Source organism: Podarcis pityusensis, assembly GCF_964106645.2.
Source record: "Podarcis pityusensis genome assembly, chromosome: 4".
Taxonomy (NCBI): Eukaryota; Metazoa; Chordata; class Lepidosauria; order Squamata; family Lacertidae; genus Podarcis; species Podarcis pityusensis.
Window position 1 is genome coordinate 66,115,287 of NC_138027.1, and position 22,946 is coordinate 66,138,232.

The 22,946-nt window shown below is 41.8% G+C and overlaps 1 protein-coding gene across 3 annotated transcripts in view; it reads left to right on the plus strand.

Annotated features, from left to right (window-relative positions):
* Positions 1 to 679: 679 nt before the first annotated feature.
* The window catches only part of SCML2 (Scm polycomb group protein like 2), a 46,030-nt gene continuing 23,763 nt past the window's right edge, over positions 680 to 22,946 (plus strand). Inside the window, exons 1-6 of one of the 3 annotated variants that reach the window (XM_081001628.1) lie at positions 680 to 943; positions 11,785 to 11,881; positions 14,247 to 14,315; positions 17,552 to 17,622; positions 18,977 to 19,211; positions 20,968 to 21,056. In XM_081001628.1, the coding sequence (XP_080857754.1) occupies positions 11,860 to 11,881; positions 14,247 to 14,315; positions 17,552 to 17,622; positions 18,977 to 19,211; positions 20,968 to 21,056 (486 nt within the window). In that variant the 5' untranslated portion in view covers positions 680 to 943; positions 11,785 to 11,859. Of the gene's footprint in view, positions 944 to 1,840; positions 2,414 to 2,634; positions 2,735 to 11,784; positions 11,882 to 14,246; positions 14,316 to 17,551; positions 17,623 to 18,976; positions 19,212 to 20,967; positions 21,057 to 22,946 lie in introns of those variants that run through there. The other 2 variants (XM_081001629.1, XM_081001630.1) reach the window with 2 other exon arrangements.

The window sequence follows — 22,946 nt, forward strand, 5'->3', positions numbered from 1 at the left end:
AATTCTACATAGAGCTTAAATTTACTCAAGATAAGCACAGTGATAATTCACAACAGCTGTAATTGGTGGGGACATTATCATGCTAGTTTTGCAGGAAACCATTGCTTCAATTCCAGCATAAAGCCACAAAATCAAACTTTGATAATAGAAAATGTATGCGTCCAGAGAAACATATGTATTCCATTGAACAGAAACATTTTGCTTCAATTTTGTACACATGCTTTTATGTGGCACATACAGAGCATACTGTTCTGACATCTGCATGGAACCACTGGAAAAGATAGTGAAATTAAGATAAGGGGGGGGGACTAAACTTTTTTTGGGAACTAAACAGAAAGGAATTGCACCCGTTTTACGAAACTCTCTCCCCAGCTTCCAAGGTGATCTGTTAGCAGGTTTTAAGTGTAACTGTTTTGTATATTGGTTTATTAAAAATATATATTTTGCCCTGCATTTCCATAAATGATCTGTTACTCGTGCTAACAGAAAACGTATGTTTAAAACGTTGTTTTGCGAGAGGGTCGGCCCCGCCAGCTCCTGGCTCGCCCGGGCGGCACTGCGCGCGCTCTTCCTGCGCCCGCGCGGGCGTTTGCGCGCGCTCTGCGGAGCAGCAAGTGCACAGGAGCCGCCTGGCGTGGGCGTGGAGAGCTGGCGCACAGCCCCCCTCCGACTCCGAGCCGGGTCCGCAGCATGGTGGTAGCGGCGGAGGCGGTGGGTGAGCCGCCGCCCGCGCCCTCCGCCCCCTTGTCAGTGGGCTGCGAAGGGAGGACGCGAAGGCGGAGGGAAGCCCCCAGTGCCGCTGCCGGGCATGCGCGGCGCCCCAGGAACATGGCGGAGGCGGAGGCGGCGTGAATCCAAGCGACGGGGGCAGCAGCCGCGCAGCTGACAGACACGCGAGCCGCGTCGCCGGCGCGCCGAGGGGGCGCCGGGTCCCTTCCCTTCGGTGAGTGCCGGCCGGCCGGCGGCTCCCGGGCCCGAGGTTCTGCCTCGCGCCGGGGCTGCCGAGGAGCCTTGCGAGGGAGGAGAGGAGGCGAAGCCGGAGCCGCCGCCTCCTCCCCCTTTGCTGCCTCCTCCTCCTCCTCTCCTCGCTGCGGCGTCTCCCGGGTCCCGCACGCTGAAGCGCGGGCAGTGCAAGGGGAAGCGGCGGCGGCGGCGGCCGTGGCGCAGCAGTTGCCGCCCGCCTTCCGGAGAGCGCGCGCGTGCAGAAAGGGACGCGGTTGGCTGCCTGGTGGGTGCCGGCCGCTCGCTCGCTTGCCCAGAAGCCCGCAAGGCGGGTTCGGCTGAGGAGGGAAGCTGCTCTCCCATCCCGCTGGCTCCAGTCGTGTCCCCCCCCCCACCCCCCACTGCACACCGTTTGTGTCGCTGCGCCGTCCCTCTCCGTGCAGTTTGCCGCTGAGCGCGCGCGCTCTCTCTCTCCCCGTCTCCCTGTTGTTATTTTAGTTTTTGCGCGCCTGCCGCGTTCGGAGCGCGCGAGAGAGTTTTTATCTCCGCCGAAGCGGGACTTCTTCTCCTCCCCCCCCCCCGCTCCCTCTTCCAAAACCTTTCACGTCCACCTTCCTTGCGATCAAAAGGCCGAGGGGAGGGGGAAATTGCATTCCTCTTGAGGGAGAGGCAGAGGAGGAGGAGGAGGTGGGAGATCTTGGAAGGGGAGCTAACCTTGTGTTTAGCCCGGGGCATGGCAGGTTTCTCTCTGTCTCCTTTTCCCTCCCGCTCCCTGGAAGGCCCCCTAGATTTCGGGGATGGGCGCTCCTTCTCTTGCGATGGTGTGGTTTCTCTCCTCCTTCCCGCTCTTTTTTGGCGGTTGACTTAAAAATAATAATAAGGAAGGGGGGGGGGAGCAGCCTGGCCGCCGGAGTTGAGCCTCCGCAGCTGGCGCGTTTGAATCCAACGCGCGTAGAAACCCAGAAACAAGGCGCACAGGCGTTTCAACTTGGAGCAGAAGTAGGGCAGAACTCAGAAGGGAGGATTGGCGCTTGCGGGGCTGGGGAAACATGGGAGGCGGCGGAGGACACCTTTCCTGGGTTCACAGAACTGACCGCCCAGAGATCAAGCTAGATCTCCTCCTTTTTGGCCGCCCCCCCCACCGTCGCCGTGCATTTTGGGCCGGAGTGTTCCGTGTGCGGCCAGGCTTTGCTGTATATTTGACAGGAGCGTGAGAGGACACACCTCCTTGGGCTGCAGCTTCCCGCAGGCGGAATGCTCCCCTCCCTTGTTCCTTCCTGAGTAGGAGGAGTAGGAGTGGCGCCTAAAATCCACTTGCTTCAGAACCGGCTGCAGGCAGCTCTCGATTGAAGGCAAGGCTTTCAGCCGGACAGATGAGGAGTCCGTGTGCTTTGGGTGCCCCCCACACCAGCGAATCTTCCCCTGCTTAAGACGTTGCACTTGCTCCTGCCCTTTTCGACGAAGTTTTCTCGTAAGTCAGTAGGGCTTGGCCTAAAGTGCCTTGAGGACGGGTGGAGAGCAGTTTTGCAGAGCAGCACGCTGCTGCAATACTGCAACTTGTGTCTAGGAATACTTTTCAGGGCAGGAACAAGCTGCGTGTTAACTTTAGATTCCGGTAAAAACAAGTGGTACCTCCTGTCATAAACACGCACTTGCTTGGAAAGTAAATCCCATTATATTTCCATCCCATAGGATCCCAGGGTGATTTTCCAAGATCATATGCTTCAGATGACAAGAATTGAGAAGGATCCTATGCATGTTTACTGTGAGTTCTTAGTGAGTCTTAGTTGAAGTAAGTAAGATAGCAGTCCTAAACAGACCTATTAGGGAATAAGCCCTAGTGAACACACACAGACTTGCTTCTAAGCAAATATGTACAGAATTGCTCTGTAAGTGTGCTTGGTATTTTATTCTTCATAATCTAAATGATCCATTTCAACAACAAAATAAAGATGAAAAACAACGAATCTAGAAGCTCTGAAAGACAAACTGCTTATGATGATGCCATGGTGAATATTGTTTTCATTGGAGATAATCAGATGTTGGAAGAATCTTAGGGAAATCCATGGGACTACTGCAGAGTAAATGGTTTGTAAAGTTAGAATACGGTTCTAATGTTAAAGTGTTTTTTGACAGCAGCTACACTATGACAGTGTTTAATCAGTTAATCCTTACCACTTCCCTTTGAAATGCTGAACACAGATTTAGGAGAACAATTAAAGTGTATTGATAACCCAAGTGTGAAAGAACACACTGCTGTGATTATGTACTGTAAAAGCCATTATCCTGTACATAAGAACACAATCTAAAGAAATGTATGTTTTTAAGTACTATTGATTGTAGGTGGATTGAGGATACTTAAATTTTCTGATGCTTGTGCCCAAGTATGTTGAAATAGGCACTACAGGACTTTCATAAGTTTAGGATGGCGGTGCTAAGAGTGGATCATGTTCTGCAGAGTGATGTCTATAACTTTCAGGTTTTGTTTATGCTTTAGAATTTAAAAAAAGTTTAAAGTTAACTTTCAACTTTGATGCTGTGAAAAGAATATTTTATGAATTAGCCACTGCCCATGGTTTAGCAAATTGCAGTACAGATTGCAGCATGGTAGTAATTAAGTGGAACCTTACTTTATATAGCTATATTTCATGCTTGGTTAAACTTAGGTAATAAAAAGAACTTTCATGTGTTTCTTTTCTAAATAGTTACATATTGTAGCCTAAAATATGTTAATTTATTTCTTCCTGCCATTATATTTTCTTCAACATTGAATTTGTTGCCTATCAAATAATTCTTTAGTGATTCTTTAATTTTCATTATGAACAACAGCAAAATAAAAGCTTATGTTAGTAATATATTTAAATGCTACGTAGTAATTTGGAGTAAAACACACAATGCTATATTTGTTTAAATGAAAAATATGTATTTTGCAGAGCTTAGTATTTGTACTAACATTTAATGACTAGAGTTAACAGTATTTTAAAAAGTTAGGGTGGCAGTTAGCAACTATTATTTTAGCTCTTTTAATCAGATATTTTGCATTAAAAAAATAATCCTCAATTTGAAGTGCTTTAGATTGGACAGCCTGCAGGTTGAAATGAAGGAAATAAAGGTTGAAATAAGCACCATGGAACTTATAGCTTGAATGATCACATTAGGTTAAGATATGTTCCTTTACATGATTATGACATATTACATTGGTACCTTGGGTTAAATACTTAATTCGTTCCGGAGGTCCGTTCTTAACCCGAAACTGTTCTTAACCTGAAGCACCACTTTAGCTAATGGGGCCTCCTGCTGCCGCCGCGCCGCTGGAGCACGATTTCTGTTCTCATCCTGAAGCAAAGTTCTTAACCTGAGGTACTATTTCTGTAACCTGAAGCATATGTAACCTGAAGTGTATGTAACCCGAGGTACCATTGTATTTGAATCTGCTACTGTGTTATAATTTGTGGGTCATTTTAATGAATTGCAATCAATTGTTATCTGGCAAGTAGTGCTATTGTGAAGGCAGCAATTAGTATTAAGGAGAAGTCACTGTAAACATACATAGAAACATCTAACTACAAATGTTGTACTGGCCAGCAAGTTGTCTTATTCCCCCTAGTCATGGTTGCTCTGATATAAAGCTGGGCAAACACTGGATGCACAAATGGTCAGCCGGCGTGATTCAGAGATAGTTGTTTGCACATAATGAACTACAGCAATCGGGTTTCCCTTGTCAGCAGGATTTTCCGGAGCGAGGCTGTAGGTGGAAGTAGACGCTATTTTGCTTCATTTAGGATGCAATTGAACTCCACTTACCTGGGGTTAAGCTCCAGTGAGCTTGAGGGGACTTCTGTGTAGATATGTAAAGGACTGCACTGTTATTGTCTATTATGCAAGTGTGTGAGACACCAAACTTTCTTATATATGCATGGTTTGTTTGCACCAAAATTATACCAGGCATTAAGGTTTCCAATTATTTCATATGGGGGTCATTTACGTAGTTATGGAACTTGATGTTACTGTTCATCAAGGACTGATTCATACATTATAATTGGATAATAATTTCTCTCTCCATCCCCTTTTGTAAATAGTCTGCAATTGATTATTGCAGCAGTAACCCCAGTGAGAAGGAAAGTTTATTTCAGTACGGTTGTATCCAGTGTTAACCATACTCCGAGCAGGCGCATTAAAGGACATGACTAATTTAGGTCTGTTAATTTCAGCGGCTCTGCTCTGACAATAACTTTAGTTATAACCCATATACTTTATATATTCAAGGCCAAGTTGGAAATTTCCCAAAATTAGGAGGGGGAAGAACTCGTTGGAAGTAAGATGGAATATTGCTGTAATAATACATAAAATAAAAAGTTATGGGGTCCAGATAATGAAAGTCTCCAAGAGTTTTTTAAGCCCGTGTTCAACTGGACTGAAAGTAGCAAGTTTACAATGAAATGCAAGGATGCTTTTAATACTAAACAGCTTTGCCCTATATATTTTGATTCAAGTGGGCAGGGCAGGTTTCAGTCTTTATTTTATGTATTGCATTTAAAATAGCTGCCCCATAATATGAGTTCTTTGGGTGGTTCATGGAGTACAGTAGGGCTTCTCAGTAGGAATAAGTTACTCTAAACAACAAGTTACTTTCTCCCTTTACATGCATTTGCAAGAAATAAAGAGGCTTCATCTGCTCTGCTTTCCATCATATACTTAAATACTGTAGTTTCTGACTGAGGCTGGAAAATCAAAGCCCTAGGCATCACATACAGATGAATAATTCCCAGAGGTTTTCCTGTGCAAGCCCTATTGAAAGAAATTGGAATCTGCACTCATTTTGATGGGACTTGTGGAAGTGGGGTTTTTTTTTGGAAGGTTGTGCATTAGGACATTTCTGGCTCTGGTTCCTCGAGCTCAGAAATTTCTTTGAGAAATACATTCCACTTTTTCTCTTTGATGTCATGAGCAAATAAACCATTGAAGTTTGAAGTCTTCATTAAATTATGGGGTTGTTTTTTTTTAAAAAAAAACACTAAAAAAAAACTTCTGATGTGTTTTTAACCAAATAAAGACACACGAATCTTTTCCCCTTGCCATACAAGTCAACCTTTCTTTTGATTTTTCCTTGATCAGTGTACCTAGATTAAATTGCATATTGAGTTGCTGACTGCAACAAATATTTCAGCATGGCATTGTGTAGTAAAGCATTATAGCGGTAAAAGAACAGGTGCTAAAGTACCTTCTAATTTTAAAAAGTGGTTATGTTTCAGAAATAAAAAATTGCTTTCATATATTGGCAGTAAAATTGTGCCAGTAATTTCTGAATTGTATCATTAGTGTAAATAATATTTATGCTTACAAAATGGTTTCAGATTCTGTTAATTGTGCTTTTGGCTAAACCATGTGTGTGACCTATTGAGAAAGAGTTGGGCTGTTTAGGGAGGAAAGGCAGGATATAAATTGAATAAATAATAGCCATCTTGAGTGAAGCTCTCATGAATGTAGTCTCCTGTAAAATAATGCTTGGACACATGGAAAATTCAACAAGAGAATCCCAAAATCTTGTACAAATCACTTGCCACGTAATCCAACTAAATACATTTAATTTCCATTTATCTCAATGGGAGATTTCAACTCTTCCACTGAAATCAGTGAGAATAAAATGCTTAAATGCTGGCAGCTTAGATATTTATAACTTCTGAGACTGTTTCGCTGTTAAGAATAAGATTAAAATCCCATTATGTAATTAAATCTTTAAATGATAACAGATTCTTTATAATGACAACATGCAGTAATTTTTTAAGAAAAGGCTACACCAATACTTTGAAATATTATATTCCATTCTTGCATAGGATAGCCAGTGGATTTGCATTCAGGTCACTGCACTATGTACAGCAGCTCTGCAATACCAGTGACTTACAGGCAGGAATCAGTGCCGTTTCACATTCGTCACAAAATAAACTAAATCAAAATCTACAGAAATACGTCTGAATTGTTTTGCATGCAGAAACAGTGTTGATTAAGTATGATGTGTAAGGTTGGATTCAGCTGGTGATTACCGTATTTCCAAATGCCTTTTCCAACAAGTTTACTCCATAACCGTTCAATAAGCACCTATGTTTTATTCTCAAAAGTTTTTTTTTTTTTAACATGGTTACTTTTATTGTTTGCCTCAGTAATTGGTTTCCCCTTTCTTCCAAAATCATTTGGATAGTTTGTATAGGAAGTTTAGCCTCTTTTTAAAAACATTATTTTGAGGTTTGCTGTTTTGTAGAGTGGTCCTATGTTAGGTATTTGATCTTTATAACCCATACCAAAGCAAAATATCAAATTGGTGGCAGTCCTATACATGGTTAAGAGGGAGAATTTTGTTTAGTTGGTTGTGCCTTATGGTTCTTCAACATAGCCTTCATTATTTTAAAAGTTCTCTTCCACTTTTTGTCAGTGACACAAAGTAGTGCAGTGGTACCTCGGGTTACATATGCTTCAGGTTACATACGCTTCAGGTTACAGACTCCGCTAACCCAGAAATAATACCTCGGGTTAAGAACTTTGCTTCAGGATGAGAATAGAAATCGTGCGGTGGCGGCAGGAGGCCCCATGAGCTAAAGTGGTGCTTCAGGTTAAGAACAGTTTCAGGTTAAGAATGGACCTCCGGAACGAATTAAGTACTTAACCCGAGGTACCACTGTACTTATTAAAAGTAATAAAGCATCTTTTATGGGTAGTGCTGCTGCTGCTGGTGATTATTATTAAATTAATATATAAACAATCTGTACAAACCTACAATTAAAACACTAAATAAATCATATTCATATCATGGGAGGCCTTGCATCTTCTAAAAACAATGAAATAAGGTATTTTGGGTGTCTCTTCAGGAAAGGAGTTCCACAGTCATAGGGCACCAACAGAACATTTCTCTGTATCACATGCTTACAAATCTCACTTCCTCATGAAATGACACGTGGACATTCTGCTGGCATCTTAAGGAACATGTGTGTACAGAGGTGCTGAATATGTGGGGCCTGCACTGTTTAGGAATTTTCTCTTGGGGAGAATTATTAGTTGCTGAAATAGGTATGGTAATGCAGGAGTTGCTTAGTTTGAGGCCGATGTTTCTCTTTCTCCCACACACCCCACCCTGCTTCCAAGGAACTCAGGGCAGCGCAATGGGAGCTGTCTCTCTCGTTATTGCAACCTTGTTCCGTACAGCCTAACCTTCCTTGCAGCCGTTCAGTGAACTTGATTCCACAGCAGGAATTCAAACAGCCATTCTCTGGTGCAGGTTTTGCATACTTTCCATTTTGCCACACTACATGGATGGTCGTTTAGACCAGTGGTGGGGAACCTGTTGAGCTCTAGCTCCTTTTGGTTGCAGTCAGTATGCCAACAGTCAGGGGTGATGGGAGTTGTAGTCCATCAACATCTGGAAGGCCACAAGTTCCTCATCCTATATTTATTGTGTGGGTAGAGTTGGCTGTCCTATATAACTAAAAAGTATTTTTTTCATTAGCTCCCAGCGCTCTGAACCCAAGTTATAAACAGAAAATTCAAAGGAGCTTACAGTGTCAATGGAAGATGATCACTGAGCTGTCGGTGCTGCTTTTGAGCATATATTTAATCCAATGCAGAATTGGCATTCTGAAATTTTAGCTCCAGGGGCTGATATCCCATTAATGGTTGCGTTGCGCTTGTACTTCAGTTCAGCCACACTTGTGTGACTCCAGCTCCTCCATCACTCCAGAGCAAATGCCACGCTGGCTGCAGCTGATGGGATTTGGAGTCCACTTCTTTAAAGTGCCTCTCAAGTGGATTATTTGCTTATACCCACAGTGCATGATTAATCACTTTCACTTACCAGTGGAAGAGAGAACCCATTTTTGATAGATTAAATGTCACGGTTGATGAACTAAGTGAAAGATTGATCACGTACATTTAAAGGAAAACAAGATACAGCTTGGATATGTTCATCAGTCACATTATTAATCTTGCACCGAATAAGCGTTAGTTCTTGTAAACTGTTAAAAGTCAATGGCTTGTGATGGTAAATGTGTGAATATGCTGGTGTAAGAGGTTGGAGTTTTAAAGACAATTTATTTAAGGTGCTGACTTGATACTTCATTGGTGAAAAAAGTGCAGGCATTTATATATTTGTGTGTGTGTGTGTGTTTATGCATGCATGTATATCTGTTTGTCTGTCTGTCTTACCAGAATGTAACAAGGCAGAGCTGATTCTTGAGAGGCACAACTTCAGGTTCACTACAGTTGTGTAACTGCAAACCTGAAGGACTTTGGATAAATTAATAGTAGTCTGAAAAGCAAGTCTCAAACTTCATTCTTACTGCAACAACATTTTCTAAAGTCTATTTTGAAATATAATTAGGAAGGGAGTTAGAACTTAGATTCAAAACAACACTTCATACAGTTGGAATGACATCTTTTGAAATTAATTCCTTAGCTTAAGCTATACTTTCAAACTGATAGTATTTCACCATTTATTCTCACTTCTGGGCAGTATCCAAGTGGCTCCTATATTGTAAACTTGCACTGAGTCAGAAAGGCGAGAAGGCGAGGGTAGCAGTACCATGAACAGTAGTTTTAAGTGTGCAGTGGATGTTGTGTTGAAATGTAACTATGAACTAATAATAATGATGAAGGAACTGTATTTCTGCTCTGAATCCAGCGGGCAGTTTCACACATTCCCCACCCCCCAATGTAGAGATCAATCCCCATGTATACACTGGTCATGGTATACATGACAGTTCAGTTGCCTTTTGGCCGTGCTGTACATACATTAGGAAGCCAGCGTATGTGTCCATAAATGAAAACTGGACTTCTCAAACCTGGAGTGGAATTTCATAAGCCACATAACAGTATCTTGGGGCCAGGGAGGGCTGCATATCAACAACCCCACTTAAGGACTGCTGTTGCTGTGTTAGCAGGGAGTCGTCTCTCCAAAGCTGCACAGACTTCGGAAACTCTGGAATTCTTTTTATGTTTCTAGCAGGGACTCCAGTGGCTAAGAGGGATGATTATCACTGCTGGGTTGGAATCTTTATTATGGGAGCAAGTGCAATCTGGTGGCAACAAAAAAAGATAAAAAAACCACAGACTGTTTAAAGTAGCCTGGACATAAAGTGAGGCCACTGGGACTAAGCATCACCTTTCATAGTTTATTGCTGGCAGAGAAGAGTAGCTTAGGAATGTGTTTGACTTCAGCAGCTTGGTGATGTTCCATTTAAGCGGATTTTCATTTCTTCTGCTTATTGGATACGATAGACGCATGAAATGTGTTATGTGTTTCTTTATGTTTTACAGTATTCTTCATAGCACCCTGTAGCAATTTATAGGCTCAAATTATACGTGCAAGCATTTTTCAGTTTTTGTTAGCTGTGTAAAATGTCACAGAATGGGTTCAGACAGAATAATCCCAGGGAATTACACTGTTTGTGTAATGAGGCAATTGCCAGTTTAGTATTTTATTGTTTGATTTATTGCAGTTTTTGTAGACAGCTTTTCAACTTTAATGGTTCTCAGTCAGAGTGTTATATAAATTGCAGGTGATAATTTCCCTAAAATCCGTAACTATAAATTAGCACCATCATGAAAAGCAAGTAATTTGGCAAATGCTGGCATAGTGCTACGAAATATAATAAAGTAATGCTATAATATCCATCTCTTATGTTTTCAACTTCTCTGGTTAGTAGATGAATATTTCATGAAAATTAATGTATTCAGGATTCAGTTTTTAAATTAATTATGGTATAAACTTAAATTATAATGAGATATACAAAGGCATGTGTCAATTTATTCAGTTATATACAACATCTGTTTTTGTAATATCATTTATAAATAAAAATTTTAAATGGTTGTTTTAATAAATACAACATGCTTCTAATAATCCACAGACAGTATAGATTACTGTTAATTTGGCATACGTCAATATCTGAAAAACTGAATTTTGGCTGCAATTGGAAATAAAAATCTGTTTCCCTTCCTGCTGTTTGGATCTTTGTCTTACATCTTAACATCAAAACCAAATGCAGGATAGTAATCTGATAAGTGCTATTGTTGTTTATTCCCTAATGTTTATCATTTCCCTGTTCAGAGTTGGGTATATAATATATATAAAAGGCATGAGAGATTATTGCCATTAATCAAGGTTGCACATCTCAGGAAGGCAGGGGCAATAAATGACAACATAATTTAAGTTGAGGCACAGATGAGGGAACTAGTAGACTTAACGACTAGTTAAATTTGTTTCTTGTATATTTGTGGAGTGAGTGAAAACATCAACTTTATAGTTTCATTACTGCCAGACACGCTGCTGAAAGTGATCTGATAACACCAGTGGCAATATTTATGAATGTGAGTTGTAAAGTGTGTGCACTTGGGGACAAAAACTGTAGCAATGAAATAGATTTCTGTTTACTATTATGTGCTGCCAAAATTAAAATTTTAATGCTAATACAACCTCCTGTTTTAATGAATTCTAATGAATTTGGTTTTCCTAGTTAGTTATTACTGGTCATAGGATGTCTTCAATGCTTGGGAAACAGTATCATCAAGTAGTATTTTGCTTGACAAACGAATTAGAAACAATAGCATGACCTTTAATAAAATGGTTTAAACAGAATGGGTTATCTAAACTTAAGGTTCAAGCTTCATGAACTTTAGCGCAGAAAATTCTGTAGCATTTGTTTCCAGGTGACTTAGACCTAAGGTGTAACATTTATCTTCCATCTTCCTTCTCGACTGGGTTATAAAGGCATTGCCTGTTTATATTCCGCTTCCACTGTATAAAAGTTATTTACGTATTATTTTGCATTTGGCCTCACCTGCTGTGTTACTGCTCCACAGGAAGCAGTTGTGTTGAAAAAAGAAGCGTGGATGGACGTGTCCTTATTGTGAAAAAGGAGGACCAAACATTTTACCATGGGGAAAACAGCAGCTAAAGGTAAAGTTCTTGAAACAAAGCAACAACGTAAATGAGGGGCTGCAGTTTTCAGGGGGGAAGAGGCCCCCAAGAGACCTAATAAGATGGGGGGGGTGGACTAGGAAAGATCTCACAGCTTGGAAATATAACTCCCCACAGTCAACTCACTAATCTCATGACAGAGTGGAATAGATTTCTGCAGGCTATTTTATGATTTTTATTCTCTGCCCTGGTCCTTTTCCCTTTTCATTTTGTGGTCCCATAAGTATATGGGTATATGATTGCAGCTTTTCGATTTAACGTACATATTTCTCTCTAATTTAGTATGTTCACTATTGCTGTATTGCTGTGATGGAGTTTTCTAACCTTTTATATTGGGGATAGATTAAAATGTCAGGGCCATATAAAGTGGCTGCCCCTCCAGATAGCTGAGCATGTATGCTTGGTCCCATTGTTGCACTGCTGTAGGTCAAATCACTTCCAACACTTGGGAGAGAGTTTACAGAGCTCCACAGGGAACACACCGCGGTTGTAGTTAATTACATAGCACACTGAAAATGCTTACGCCCTTCCAAATTATGGAGAATTCTTGATTTGGCTAGAATGCAGCAACTACCATGCTGGGCCAGGTTAGATATTTATTGCTCCCCAACTTTGATCTGTGACCAGCCCAGTACAACAAGCAAAACAAGATTGCCATCTTCCTTCACATAGGAGCCAACTCCAAGGGGCCGAGGTCCCTTCAGCTCCCCCAATAAAATATTTGAGGGGTTGGGGGGCCCCAAAGTTGATGGGCATTGCAATTCAAATTGGTGTGCCCTGTCATGTGATGAATTATGTGGGGCACGGCATACCTGGGACCCCCCCCCCCAATATTTTATTCAAGTTGGCACCCCTGTTCCTTGACCTTCAGTATCTGGCAGCCATTGTTTAACTTTTCCTTGAAGTGTCTACTTGGTCTTTCAGTTATGCTAGTAGTTGTCAGAGCAACCCATGGCAATATATTCTACAGATAACTGTATGAAACGGGGTACTTTGTCTTGTAAGGGAATGTTTGTTTTTAAAACTATGTGTCACGTTTAGTTTCCTCCAAGCGCTTACAGTATACTGTACCTTTCCCTGATTTTTAACTCTATTCATTACATGAGATGCACAGATACTCTTAGAGAAATAACTAAATAAATCCCACTGAGTCCAGTTGGGTTTCCGTCTTAATAAATGTGTTTAACATTGCAGGATTGGTTGCACTGCCATTTCCTGCACGTAAGTGCCTGAAGCAGGAGTGGGTAGCCTTGATAGGCACAAGGGCCTCGTTTTGGGTCAGCCACCCATTTGCAACACATTGCAATGCAAACACACCCTCAGCAAGGAAGGACTAGACAAGTACAGTGGTGCCCCGCAAGACGAATGCCTCGCAAGATGGAAAACCCGCTAGACGAAAGGGTTTTCCGTTTTTGAGTTGCTTCGCAGGACGAATTTCCCTATGGGCTTGCTTCGCAAGACAAAAATGTCTTGCGAGTCTTGAGATTTTTTTTCGCTTCCCCCCCTTTTTCTAAGCCGCTAAGCCGCTAATAGCCTTTTAGCAGCTAAGCCGCTAAGCCTTTAATAGCCGCTAAACCGCTAATAGCGCTAATCCGCTAAGCCGCTAATAGGGTTGCTTCGCAAGACGAAAAAACGGCTAGACGAAGACACTCGCGGAACGGATTAATTTTGTCTTGCGAGGCACCACTGTATACATGAAACATGTATACTACCCTGTGGGGTGGAGAGACAGACTCAGCAGACATGCTGCATCAGACTCACACATTCAGCAGAGCTTTTGCTCTCTAAGGAAGCACTGATGTAGAAGGGCCTCTTACCCCAGCACTGTTCTGGGGAGCAGAGGAGGAAACCAGCCTCTTTTGCAAAGAGGCCCTTTTCCCTCTTGTGTGGCAGAATTGTTGGGATTCTTAGAAAAATGGTGCCGTGCCAGAGGGAGAAGGGGACCTTTTGCGAAGGTTGAAAAGACATTCCCAGACTAAACATGATGACCAGGGGAGAAATTGATACCTCACCAGTGCAACAATGAGGACCAACAGTACCACCTGCTTCTTGGCAAATACATACATACATATACGTACGTGTGTGTGTCCGTCTGTCCGTCCCCTATTTATTTACTCATTCATTCAAAGTACTTAAATTCTTTTTAGGGCAGAGCTCTTTCAGGGGGCTTTAAAAAGATAATTACTTCCAAATAATCTAGCTTTGTATACATAGCAGTGGTTCTCAGCTGGAACTATATCCATGCACAATGGAGGGATGCATGGGGTACCTCAGCCCGGGGCAGTTTATTCTGCAAAATTATGTGAAAAATACTGTGTTTTATGTCCTTTTTCTTTTTCTTTAGATTCTAAGACTATTAAAAGAGAAAAACATGGGAAGAGTTGTCTGTCAAGCAACCAATTGCTAAATAATGGTATGTATTGTAAATGTAAATATCATGAATTATTTTTAAAATAAATAAATGGGGTTTAACGTCTGCTCATTCACCTATCTCTCCCATCGCCTCCTGCCTCACCCGATTAGCCTCTCCACTTGTGCAAGGTGCCTCCTTCCTGATTTTTGGACAGTTACAGCTACCTCCTGCAGTGTAGTCCATGCTGTTCAGGAGGTCTCCCAATCATCCCGGGTTCTTTTAAAAAGGCTGTTGTGTGGGGGGGAGAAGAAGATCAGAAAGATCCTTGCTCTAGAGGCCCTGCCATAACCTTTAGGATTTTGAAATGGGTAGGGCACTTTTTTTCCTTAGGGACTCCACTCCAGGGCCTGGCACCAAAGTGGGGACACGCTGTCATGCACACTTAACCCAGACACACGACCTTAATAAATAATAATAATAATAATAAATTTATTATTTATACCCCACCCATCTGGCTGGGCTTCCCCAGCCACAAACACAGATAAGCATACTTAACTCAAATCTGCCTGCCCAGGTATGCTTTTTTTCTTTTTTAATGAAATAGAGGTGTATAAATATTTTTTTATAAATAAGTAAGTTGCTTCCTATTCTCCTAGCTGAGCCCTTTGCCTGGGTTTGCTGGTATCTTTGCTCTTGGGTTCAAGAAAGATTTTAGGGTAGGTAATGTTGCTAAAAAAAAACACACGCACAAAAAAAAGAGGGACACGGGTGGCGCTGTGGGTAAAACCTCAGCGCCTAGGACTTGCCGATCGCATGGTCGGCGCTTCGAATCCCCACGGCGGGGTGCGCTCCCGTTGCTCGGTCCTAGCGCCTGCCAACCTAGCAGTTCGAAAGCACCTCCGGGTGCAAGTAGATAAATAGGGACCGCTTACCAGCGGGAAGGTAAACAGCGTTCCGTGTGCTGCGCTGGCTCGCCAGTTGCAGCTCCGTCACGCTGGCCACGTGACCCGGAAGTGTCTTCAGACGGCGCTGGCTCCCGGCCTCTAGAGTGAGATGAGCGCACAACCCTAGAGTCTGGCAAGACTGGCCTGTACGGGCAGGGGTACCTTTACCTTTACCTTTTTAATGTTGCTAAAATAAACCAAAATATTGATATTTAGGTAGACTGAGGGAGTTAAAACAAAAAGCAGGTTTTTGGTTGAAAATGAAGGAAGTAAAGAAGGACTTTTAAAAGTGACTAGCTCTACTCAAGATGGGCCTTGCTCACCCTGATTGTGCAAGAGTTTTAACATTTTAAGGAAATAATGGGCTGGATACATGAGTGAAACACAGGACGTGTGCCACATAATGAATGGTAGAAATCCAGTACAAGCTAATGTCAGAACATGAGATGCAGGAGTCCCACAGCTGCATCACTTGAGGGTTTCCGCTAGTAGCCAGGACCTCTTGAGTTTTATTAGCAATTATAAAGCAGCCCTTCCCCCAACCTGGCAGCCTCCAGGTTGTTTTAGACTACATGCATCAAAGCAGTGTTTGAAACTCCCATTGTTCTAGGCGCATTTTGCGACGGGGAATTTCATTAGCGCGAGCAGATTTCAGATTAAAACCTCAGAGTGGAAGGAAAGGAGGACCTTTTCCCGCCTCCCCACTTCCAGCCACTCTCTGAAGACTAGAGAAGAGACCCTCTTAAGAATATTAGGGGGGTGAGCAGGGGAAGGAATGAACATAATATTTTAGCTGCAGTTCATTCATTTTCAGCTCTGTATTGTTATAAAAAGCATGCCTAGACATTCCATTGTCGTGCCTATAACGTACGGTTAAGGTGACATTTAGCTCCTAGCTGTCATATCTCAGTTTCTAACACGGCATCAAAGTACTACTGTTATCAGCTGATGGGAATGGTTGAAAACATCTGGAGGGCCCCAGGTTGTAGATTATCCTAACAAAGCCACTAGGTGGCAGCATAGTATCATTTTTTCAGTGGCTTAATTTTTGTATTTGGAGTGGAAACTCCTATGAAGGCATGGAGAACGTGCACAGATTAGCAGTGTAAGGTGGGATCTGGACATGTAGTCCCAATATATGTCTGTTGACTGGCCAGCGTATGAGAGACCTTGTTTTTTTTTTCTTGGCTTGTGAGCTTTGGGTTGTCATGTCAACCATCTCCTCCTTCAGTCTGGAGGATAGCTAGAGATGTGCAGAAAGAAGGGTTGAAGTAGTAGAGATGGTTGTGTAGGAAGCACATGAGTGGGTGGGGGTACAGGAGGGAAAGACAAGGGGGTGGTTCCCCCCTTTTTGACTCTATTCCTTCAACTATGTGTGTATTTGGGGAGGACATGTTCCCTCTGTCCTGTCCCCTCATGTGTACATGTATGTATATTTTCATGCATGTCTGTGGCTTGTGTGATATGCAGTGTTGTGTGCATTTTGTGTTTAGCTGGTGGTGGGTGGAGGTGGTTCATATCCATCTCTGCCTTCTCTCCACTCCTGCAAACTATTGTGCACCCACCTGCAAAAACAAACAAACTTTCATCTGGATTTTTGAGTGGAGCAGGTATTGATTCGCCCAAATTATACAGCTGTACACTATAATGAAAATCAGCATTTACATTTTTTTTAAAGAAACTTTTTAAAAGGATTATTTACTTAGCTCAGCCCTTGCCATTGTTAAACCAAGAACCACTTTATTGTCCCAGGAAATCTCGTGCTATGTAAACACAGTAGTTTATCTTTATTCAGCAGGATTCTGAAGGAATGGATAGATAACAAAGGGAATCCAGACCCTGCAAACTTAACACACTGCAAGGTCGAGCTATTCTAAGCTGCAGCGTAGGCCCAGCTTAAGTGGGAATGCATTTGTGTTTGTTTTTTTCAGCAGTGACTCGTCTCCCTGTGCACAAAGAAATGTTCCTTTTTGTTTTATGTTAATGCTCAATCTGTAAAACAGTGAAACCACTTCTATTAATTTCACTAAAACTGCTCCTGCATATATAGTATATAAATCTAGATTCTAACAAGGGTTTCATATATCTATATCTGAAAAGAAAAGCATTATATGTATGTATATAGAAAAGAGAAGAAGTTCAGATACTTTGTTTTCCTTTGGGTAAATGATTTCTGCTTATCTTCCAGTAGTCTCTTAGAGTGCTAACTGCTTCCCCCAGTCACAAATGATGACAAATGTACAAAAGATTGAAGAAGATAATAAACAAAAATCTGTGTGCTTCCTGCAGATTGAAGTCTTTTTATCTCAACAATATGTTTAAATTTTGCTCTCCCATGCTTTTCCCTCCTAGAATATTTTAACTGGGATAACTACTTGAAAGAGACTGGATCCTTAGCTGCTCCTTCACATTGTTTCAGACAGGTAAATGGTTTAAAATATAAATGAGTATACGAAAGTGTTTTATGTTAGTATTGTAGTTTCTTTGTGTTGTTTACCTTTCATATAGATATATGTTATGCCAGGGGTGGACAGACTTCAGGATTATGAGGGGTTTTTTTTTGTTTTTTTACAAGAAGCCCAAGGTTTAGAGGCTTGTTCAGGCATGGCCAAACTTGGCCCTCCAGCTGTTTTGGGACTACAGTTCCCGTCATCCCTGACCACTGGTCCTCTTAAGCTAGGGATGATGGGAGTTGTAGTCCCAAAACAGCTGGCGGGCCAAGTTTGGCCATGCCTGGTATATTTGGAGAGTGGAGTCAACAACCTGTTGTAATCCCTGAGCCATTCACTGTATATGGATGTACAAATCTGTATCTTGAGTTAACATAGATCAAGGATGAGAACTCAGAACTCTTAAAGTGGCCAATACTGTTGTATAAAAACTTGGCCAAAGGCCGCCAATCATTATGCATATTTTATAAGTTAGAAACACCTAAGAACGTTAGCACAAGGAGAGAAATGGCTTCCTTTTAAAAACTTACACTGTTGTTAAACTATGAGTAGCTAGAACCACCCATTAATTAACTGCAAATCACCCCAGAGATTTCCCAGTTGATACCAGTCTGCCTACTTCTGTGTTACACAGCCCATATGGGTATTTTGCACGCTTCAGATACTTACACTATTTAAAGGGGGGGGTGCTCCAGTGGCTTTAAAAATCATAAATACTAGTTGCATAAGTTAAAATTTTCTATCAGGAAGGTATTAGCCTTTCATGCCTCTTAAAGCTGTGATTTGTTGTGAAGTTAATTAGAAGTAAATTACAATAAAATGGATGAGACAGCTTGCAAGTAGGTAAGTTTAGGGTGGAAGTGCCAGCTTACTATAGTTGTGCAAAAGAATAAATTTATGTAAGAAGCCAACTTTGATACAGTGGATCACGTATTAGATTTGTAGCTGGGGTAGCTCATCCATTGAAGGTCGTTGCTCAGTGTATGTTACTATCTTTTAGCTTAGCCTACCTCATAATGTGAAGATACAACAGGAACTGTAAATCCTTGGTTAAATTGAAGAGTGATTTACAGTAAATATAAATGGCATTTAGCGCACCTGGGATTATTGCCCAGGACTGGAAATAGAATCAAATATTCAGGTGTCAGGAAATTTTCCAGTGATTTCTTTGAGGAGCTACACTTAATCTTGGCCCCAAAGGCTGAGAAACAATTTTGGTGGTAATAAATAAGCTTGTGACTAGCCAAATAAGTATTGCTGATTCCTTCTCTCTCTCTTCCTTCTGGAAAAATAGTCCAGTAAATGCCTTATTTTGCCTTTCTTGCAGTCTAGGGTTCCACCTAGCAATGATTTCAAAGTGGGGATGAAATTGGAAGCCCATGACCCTCGAAACATTACCTCAGTATGTATAGCTACAGTTATTGGAATCACGGGTGCCAGATTAAGGTTGCGGCTTGATGGAAGCGACAACAAAAATGACTTTTGGAGGCTAGTGGATTCTTCTGACATACAGCCAATTGGAACCTGCGAGAAGAAAGGAGGAATGCTTCAGCCACCACTTGGTAAGAAAACATATAAGCCTAACATGGATGAAATCAAAGTTTGCTTTGAAGTCACAGTAGAGTTTGAAATGACATATCAAAATAACAGCAGCTGGAGATAAAGGGAATGAAGAATAGACTAAATGTACTGGACTGGGTGAGTTGGGTTGAGTTTGCTGGAGATAATACAAGTGAACCATCGATTCATGGCACTTCTGTGAGAAATGTCACTTTAGTTCCCAGGTTTTTCCTTCAAAACCCTCTGTGGCATTGTCCTCCCGTTATCCTCTGCCCTTGCCCTGTTCCACCATCTTGATGCATGACACCTTCAAAGAACTCCACCTCTTCTCTTTTGCATCCCTTTAGAACTGTCTCCCAGAAAAAAAATCTATTGAGGCCACCTCTCTCACTTCCTCAAGCCATATCTGTCCTGTGTGAAGTCTTTGGGGGCAGCTTCCTGGTCCCCCTTGCCCTACTGTCGCTGCATGTCACTGAAATAATGCACATTCTTCCCTGTTTACCCCATGCCTCCATTTCCCTCCTCTTTCCCTGTTGATGTCTGTGTTCTGTTGTAGGCCGTAAGCCTGCAATAGATTATGGACCTGTCTTCCAAAGCCTGTGTAGCACCACTGATGGTTCTGTATGAATAATGGAAGTAATAATCGGTTAGTAATTTAGTGGCGCTTTAAAGCAGAGGTGACTAACCTGTGGCCTCCAAATGTTGCTGGACTCCCAGTCTTCCCATCAGCTTCAGCCAGCAATGCCAAAGATGATCAGTTGCACATTTGGAGAGCCACAGGTTCCTTCCCCGGGTATGAAAATCTTGCTCCTATTAGCAAGATGTTTTATGGCCTTCAGGGTGAAGGATGCATTTTCTTCTGAGAACTTTCTAAGGGCCACGTGCCAATGGTGGCCAGAGGGGAAAGTGCATGAAGCAACGAATGTAAATTTTTTTTCTTGGTACCATTGGCGAGTTTCTATGCAAATTTTCACCCTCCTCTCTACCTAGCCAGTGGGGGGGGGGGACCCGGAGGTTCCCCACACCTGGCCTATACTGAGAAAGTAATTGTTTGGAAGCAAAACAGCTTGAAACAGGTGTTTTAGCACCACCAGTGAATGAAATTATCTGTGGTCCCCCTCCTCCCAATCTTTGCAGTAATGTTTGCCGGATACTATAATGCAATTAGTTTGCTCCTGCAGTATATGTAAACTGGCACATATCTTTATTGAGCCAGACAAGTGAGCCCTTGATAAAATATACCATACTGTATTTGGTGCTCCTATGTTTTCTGAAGATAGGCAGAATTCCAGTGTCCAAATGGTGTTTCACAGCTAAATACCTTTTTGAAACCTTCCCTTTGGCAGTTTTGCCACATCTTGTTTGTTGGCTGAGCTTGGAGCTAATTGTGTGTGTAATTACCTCCTGCTAACTGCATACAAAACTGGTATTTCCCAAGTGACGTCGAACTGTCTGGTCCCAGAAATCCTATTCCGCTCGTAATACAGTATGAGTCAAAACGCTCCCTTTCTGCTTAACTTTAAATGTAGCACTGTATTCCCACGTGTTGCACCAGGTGCTTAGCTTAGTATTGCTCAATTACGGTTGTAGCTTCTGGTGGGAAGTGCCTCAGCACGATGCACCCATGCTCATCTTCTATTTATAATCAAAACGTATCCTGCAGAGATAACGCCACTTAACAAAGGTTCTCTTGTTTCTTAAAAGGCATATTTTTGGTAAATCTGTTATGCACAACTCATCTATTGTTGTCAATTTTAGGGTTCCAGATGAATGCATCTTCTTGGCCAATGTTTCTCCTAAGAACACTAAATGGTGCTGAAATGGCGCCTGCTTCATTCTTTAAGAAGGTAGGAGACTCGGCTGCAGTTGTATTGCTTGTTGAGGATTCCAGTGCACTATACTTCACTGTCCAGCCTGAAAAGGCAAGGAAGTTGTTCAAAAGGACAGGACTACTAGGAAGGGGAACATCTTTCTCCATCCTCAGTGCCTGCATTTAGAAAATGCCTGTATATGTCTTGAGTTCAGAACAAATCTCTTTGGTTTTAACAGTTTTAGGCTTACCTCTCCACACAGGTCAAATTAATATATTAAAATATGTGTGTTGTTTATCATATGTGATGTTCCTGTTCATGCATAAATGGGGCATTACAGTCTAGACAAATGTAGAAGTTAATTCCTGTATGGGAGAGGTTGACTTTTTTCTGTTGAATAGTCTGGTGAATGTATCAAAGACTTCTAAGCATAGTAAACACCCATAAATTATGTCCCATCCTCCTTATTCCAGTCACTGTTGTATGGATCATACACAAATGACAATGCAGAACACATTTTTATGCTAAAAACAATACACACTCTTCTTGTAACAGTCTCAGCATTTTTACTCCTTTCTTCTCTCTTGGTATATGATGTTTACATGTGTTTTAATTTGTGCTTAGTTTATGTTATTTTAATAACTGAAGCTCAATCCAGATAAGACTGAGGCACTAGATTGTCTGCTCTTGCACTTCTGATCTGAAGGAGCAGGTTCGTAGCTTGGGGGCACTGCTGGATCCTTTGCTGTCGCTCGAGGCTCAGGCGACCTCAGTGGAGCGGAATGCCTTCCATCAGCTTTGGCTGGTGGCCCAACTATGCCCCTATCTGGACAGGGATAGCCTAACTACTGTTGTCTATGCTCTGGTAACCACAAGTTTAGATTACTGCAATGCGTTCTACATAGGGCTGCGTCTGAAGATGGTTCAGAAACTTCAGCTAGTGCAGAATTCAGCGGCCAGGTTACCGGAGCAAGATGGTTTGAACATATTACACTGATCCTGGTCTGACTGCATTGGCTGCCATTTCCAGGCCCAATTCAAAGTGCTGGTTTTGACCTATAAAGCCTTAAACGGCTCAGGACCCATCCTATGCCCTTTTAAAATGTGGGCGTTTGGGGGGGAGCGGGTTCTTGGGTTCTTGTTTTCATTTAGATTATGTATTTTGTGGTTTTATATTTTGATTTTGTTCTGTGAACCACCCTGAGACCTCCGGGTATAGGGCAGTATATAAATTCAGTCAATAGTAGTAGTAGTAGTAAATTTGGATGTTTTAAACTTTTTTTGCTGATTATTTTATTGTGTTACTCATTTTGTAAACTGCTTCGAGGTTTGGTTGCGGTTTTTTTTACACACAAGCGGAACGGAAATGTTATGAAATAAATAAATAAACTTTATGAATTGCACCAAAGCTGGAACAGTACAAGTCTGTTCTGCGAAGAAAATGAAGTGGGTTGATTTACAAAGTGAAGAAATGAAATAACGTGCCTTAATTATGCAAGGAAGAAGAATATAAGTTATATTTACAACTTAAATTGTCCTTTTAGTTACATGAACAATTTTACAAATGAAGCTATGCCCCTTTTTATTAATAATTCATGTCCTTCCCCACAAAACTTCAATCTAATGAACAATAAAACGTAAGGAAGAGTAGGAAACAAAATGCCATCATGGAAGCAATTCATCATTTGAACATGCATTGAAGTCACATTATGCAAATTCGAATGGCTTTATAAGAGAGTCTCCTGTTCGTTTACAAACCTGCTTTAGGCATAGACTTGAAGATGGTAATTGGTCAGTTCATGGTCTCAACACTGACGGGTGACACTGCAAACTATTTTATGTTTTTCACAACACTGTAACAACTTATTCTTCTTGTGATTATCAAGGCGTTGGAAATATGTTGCTTGGTAGTTCTGTTTCTTTCAT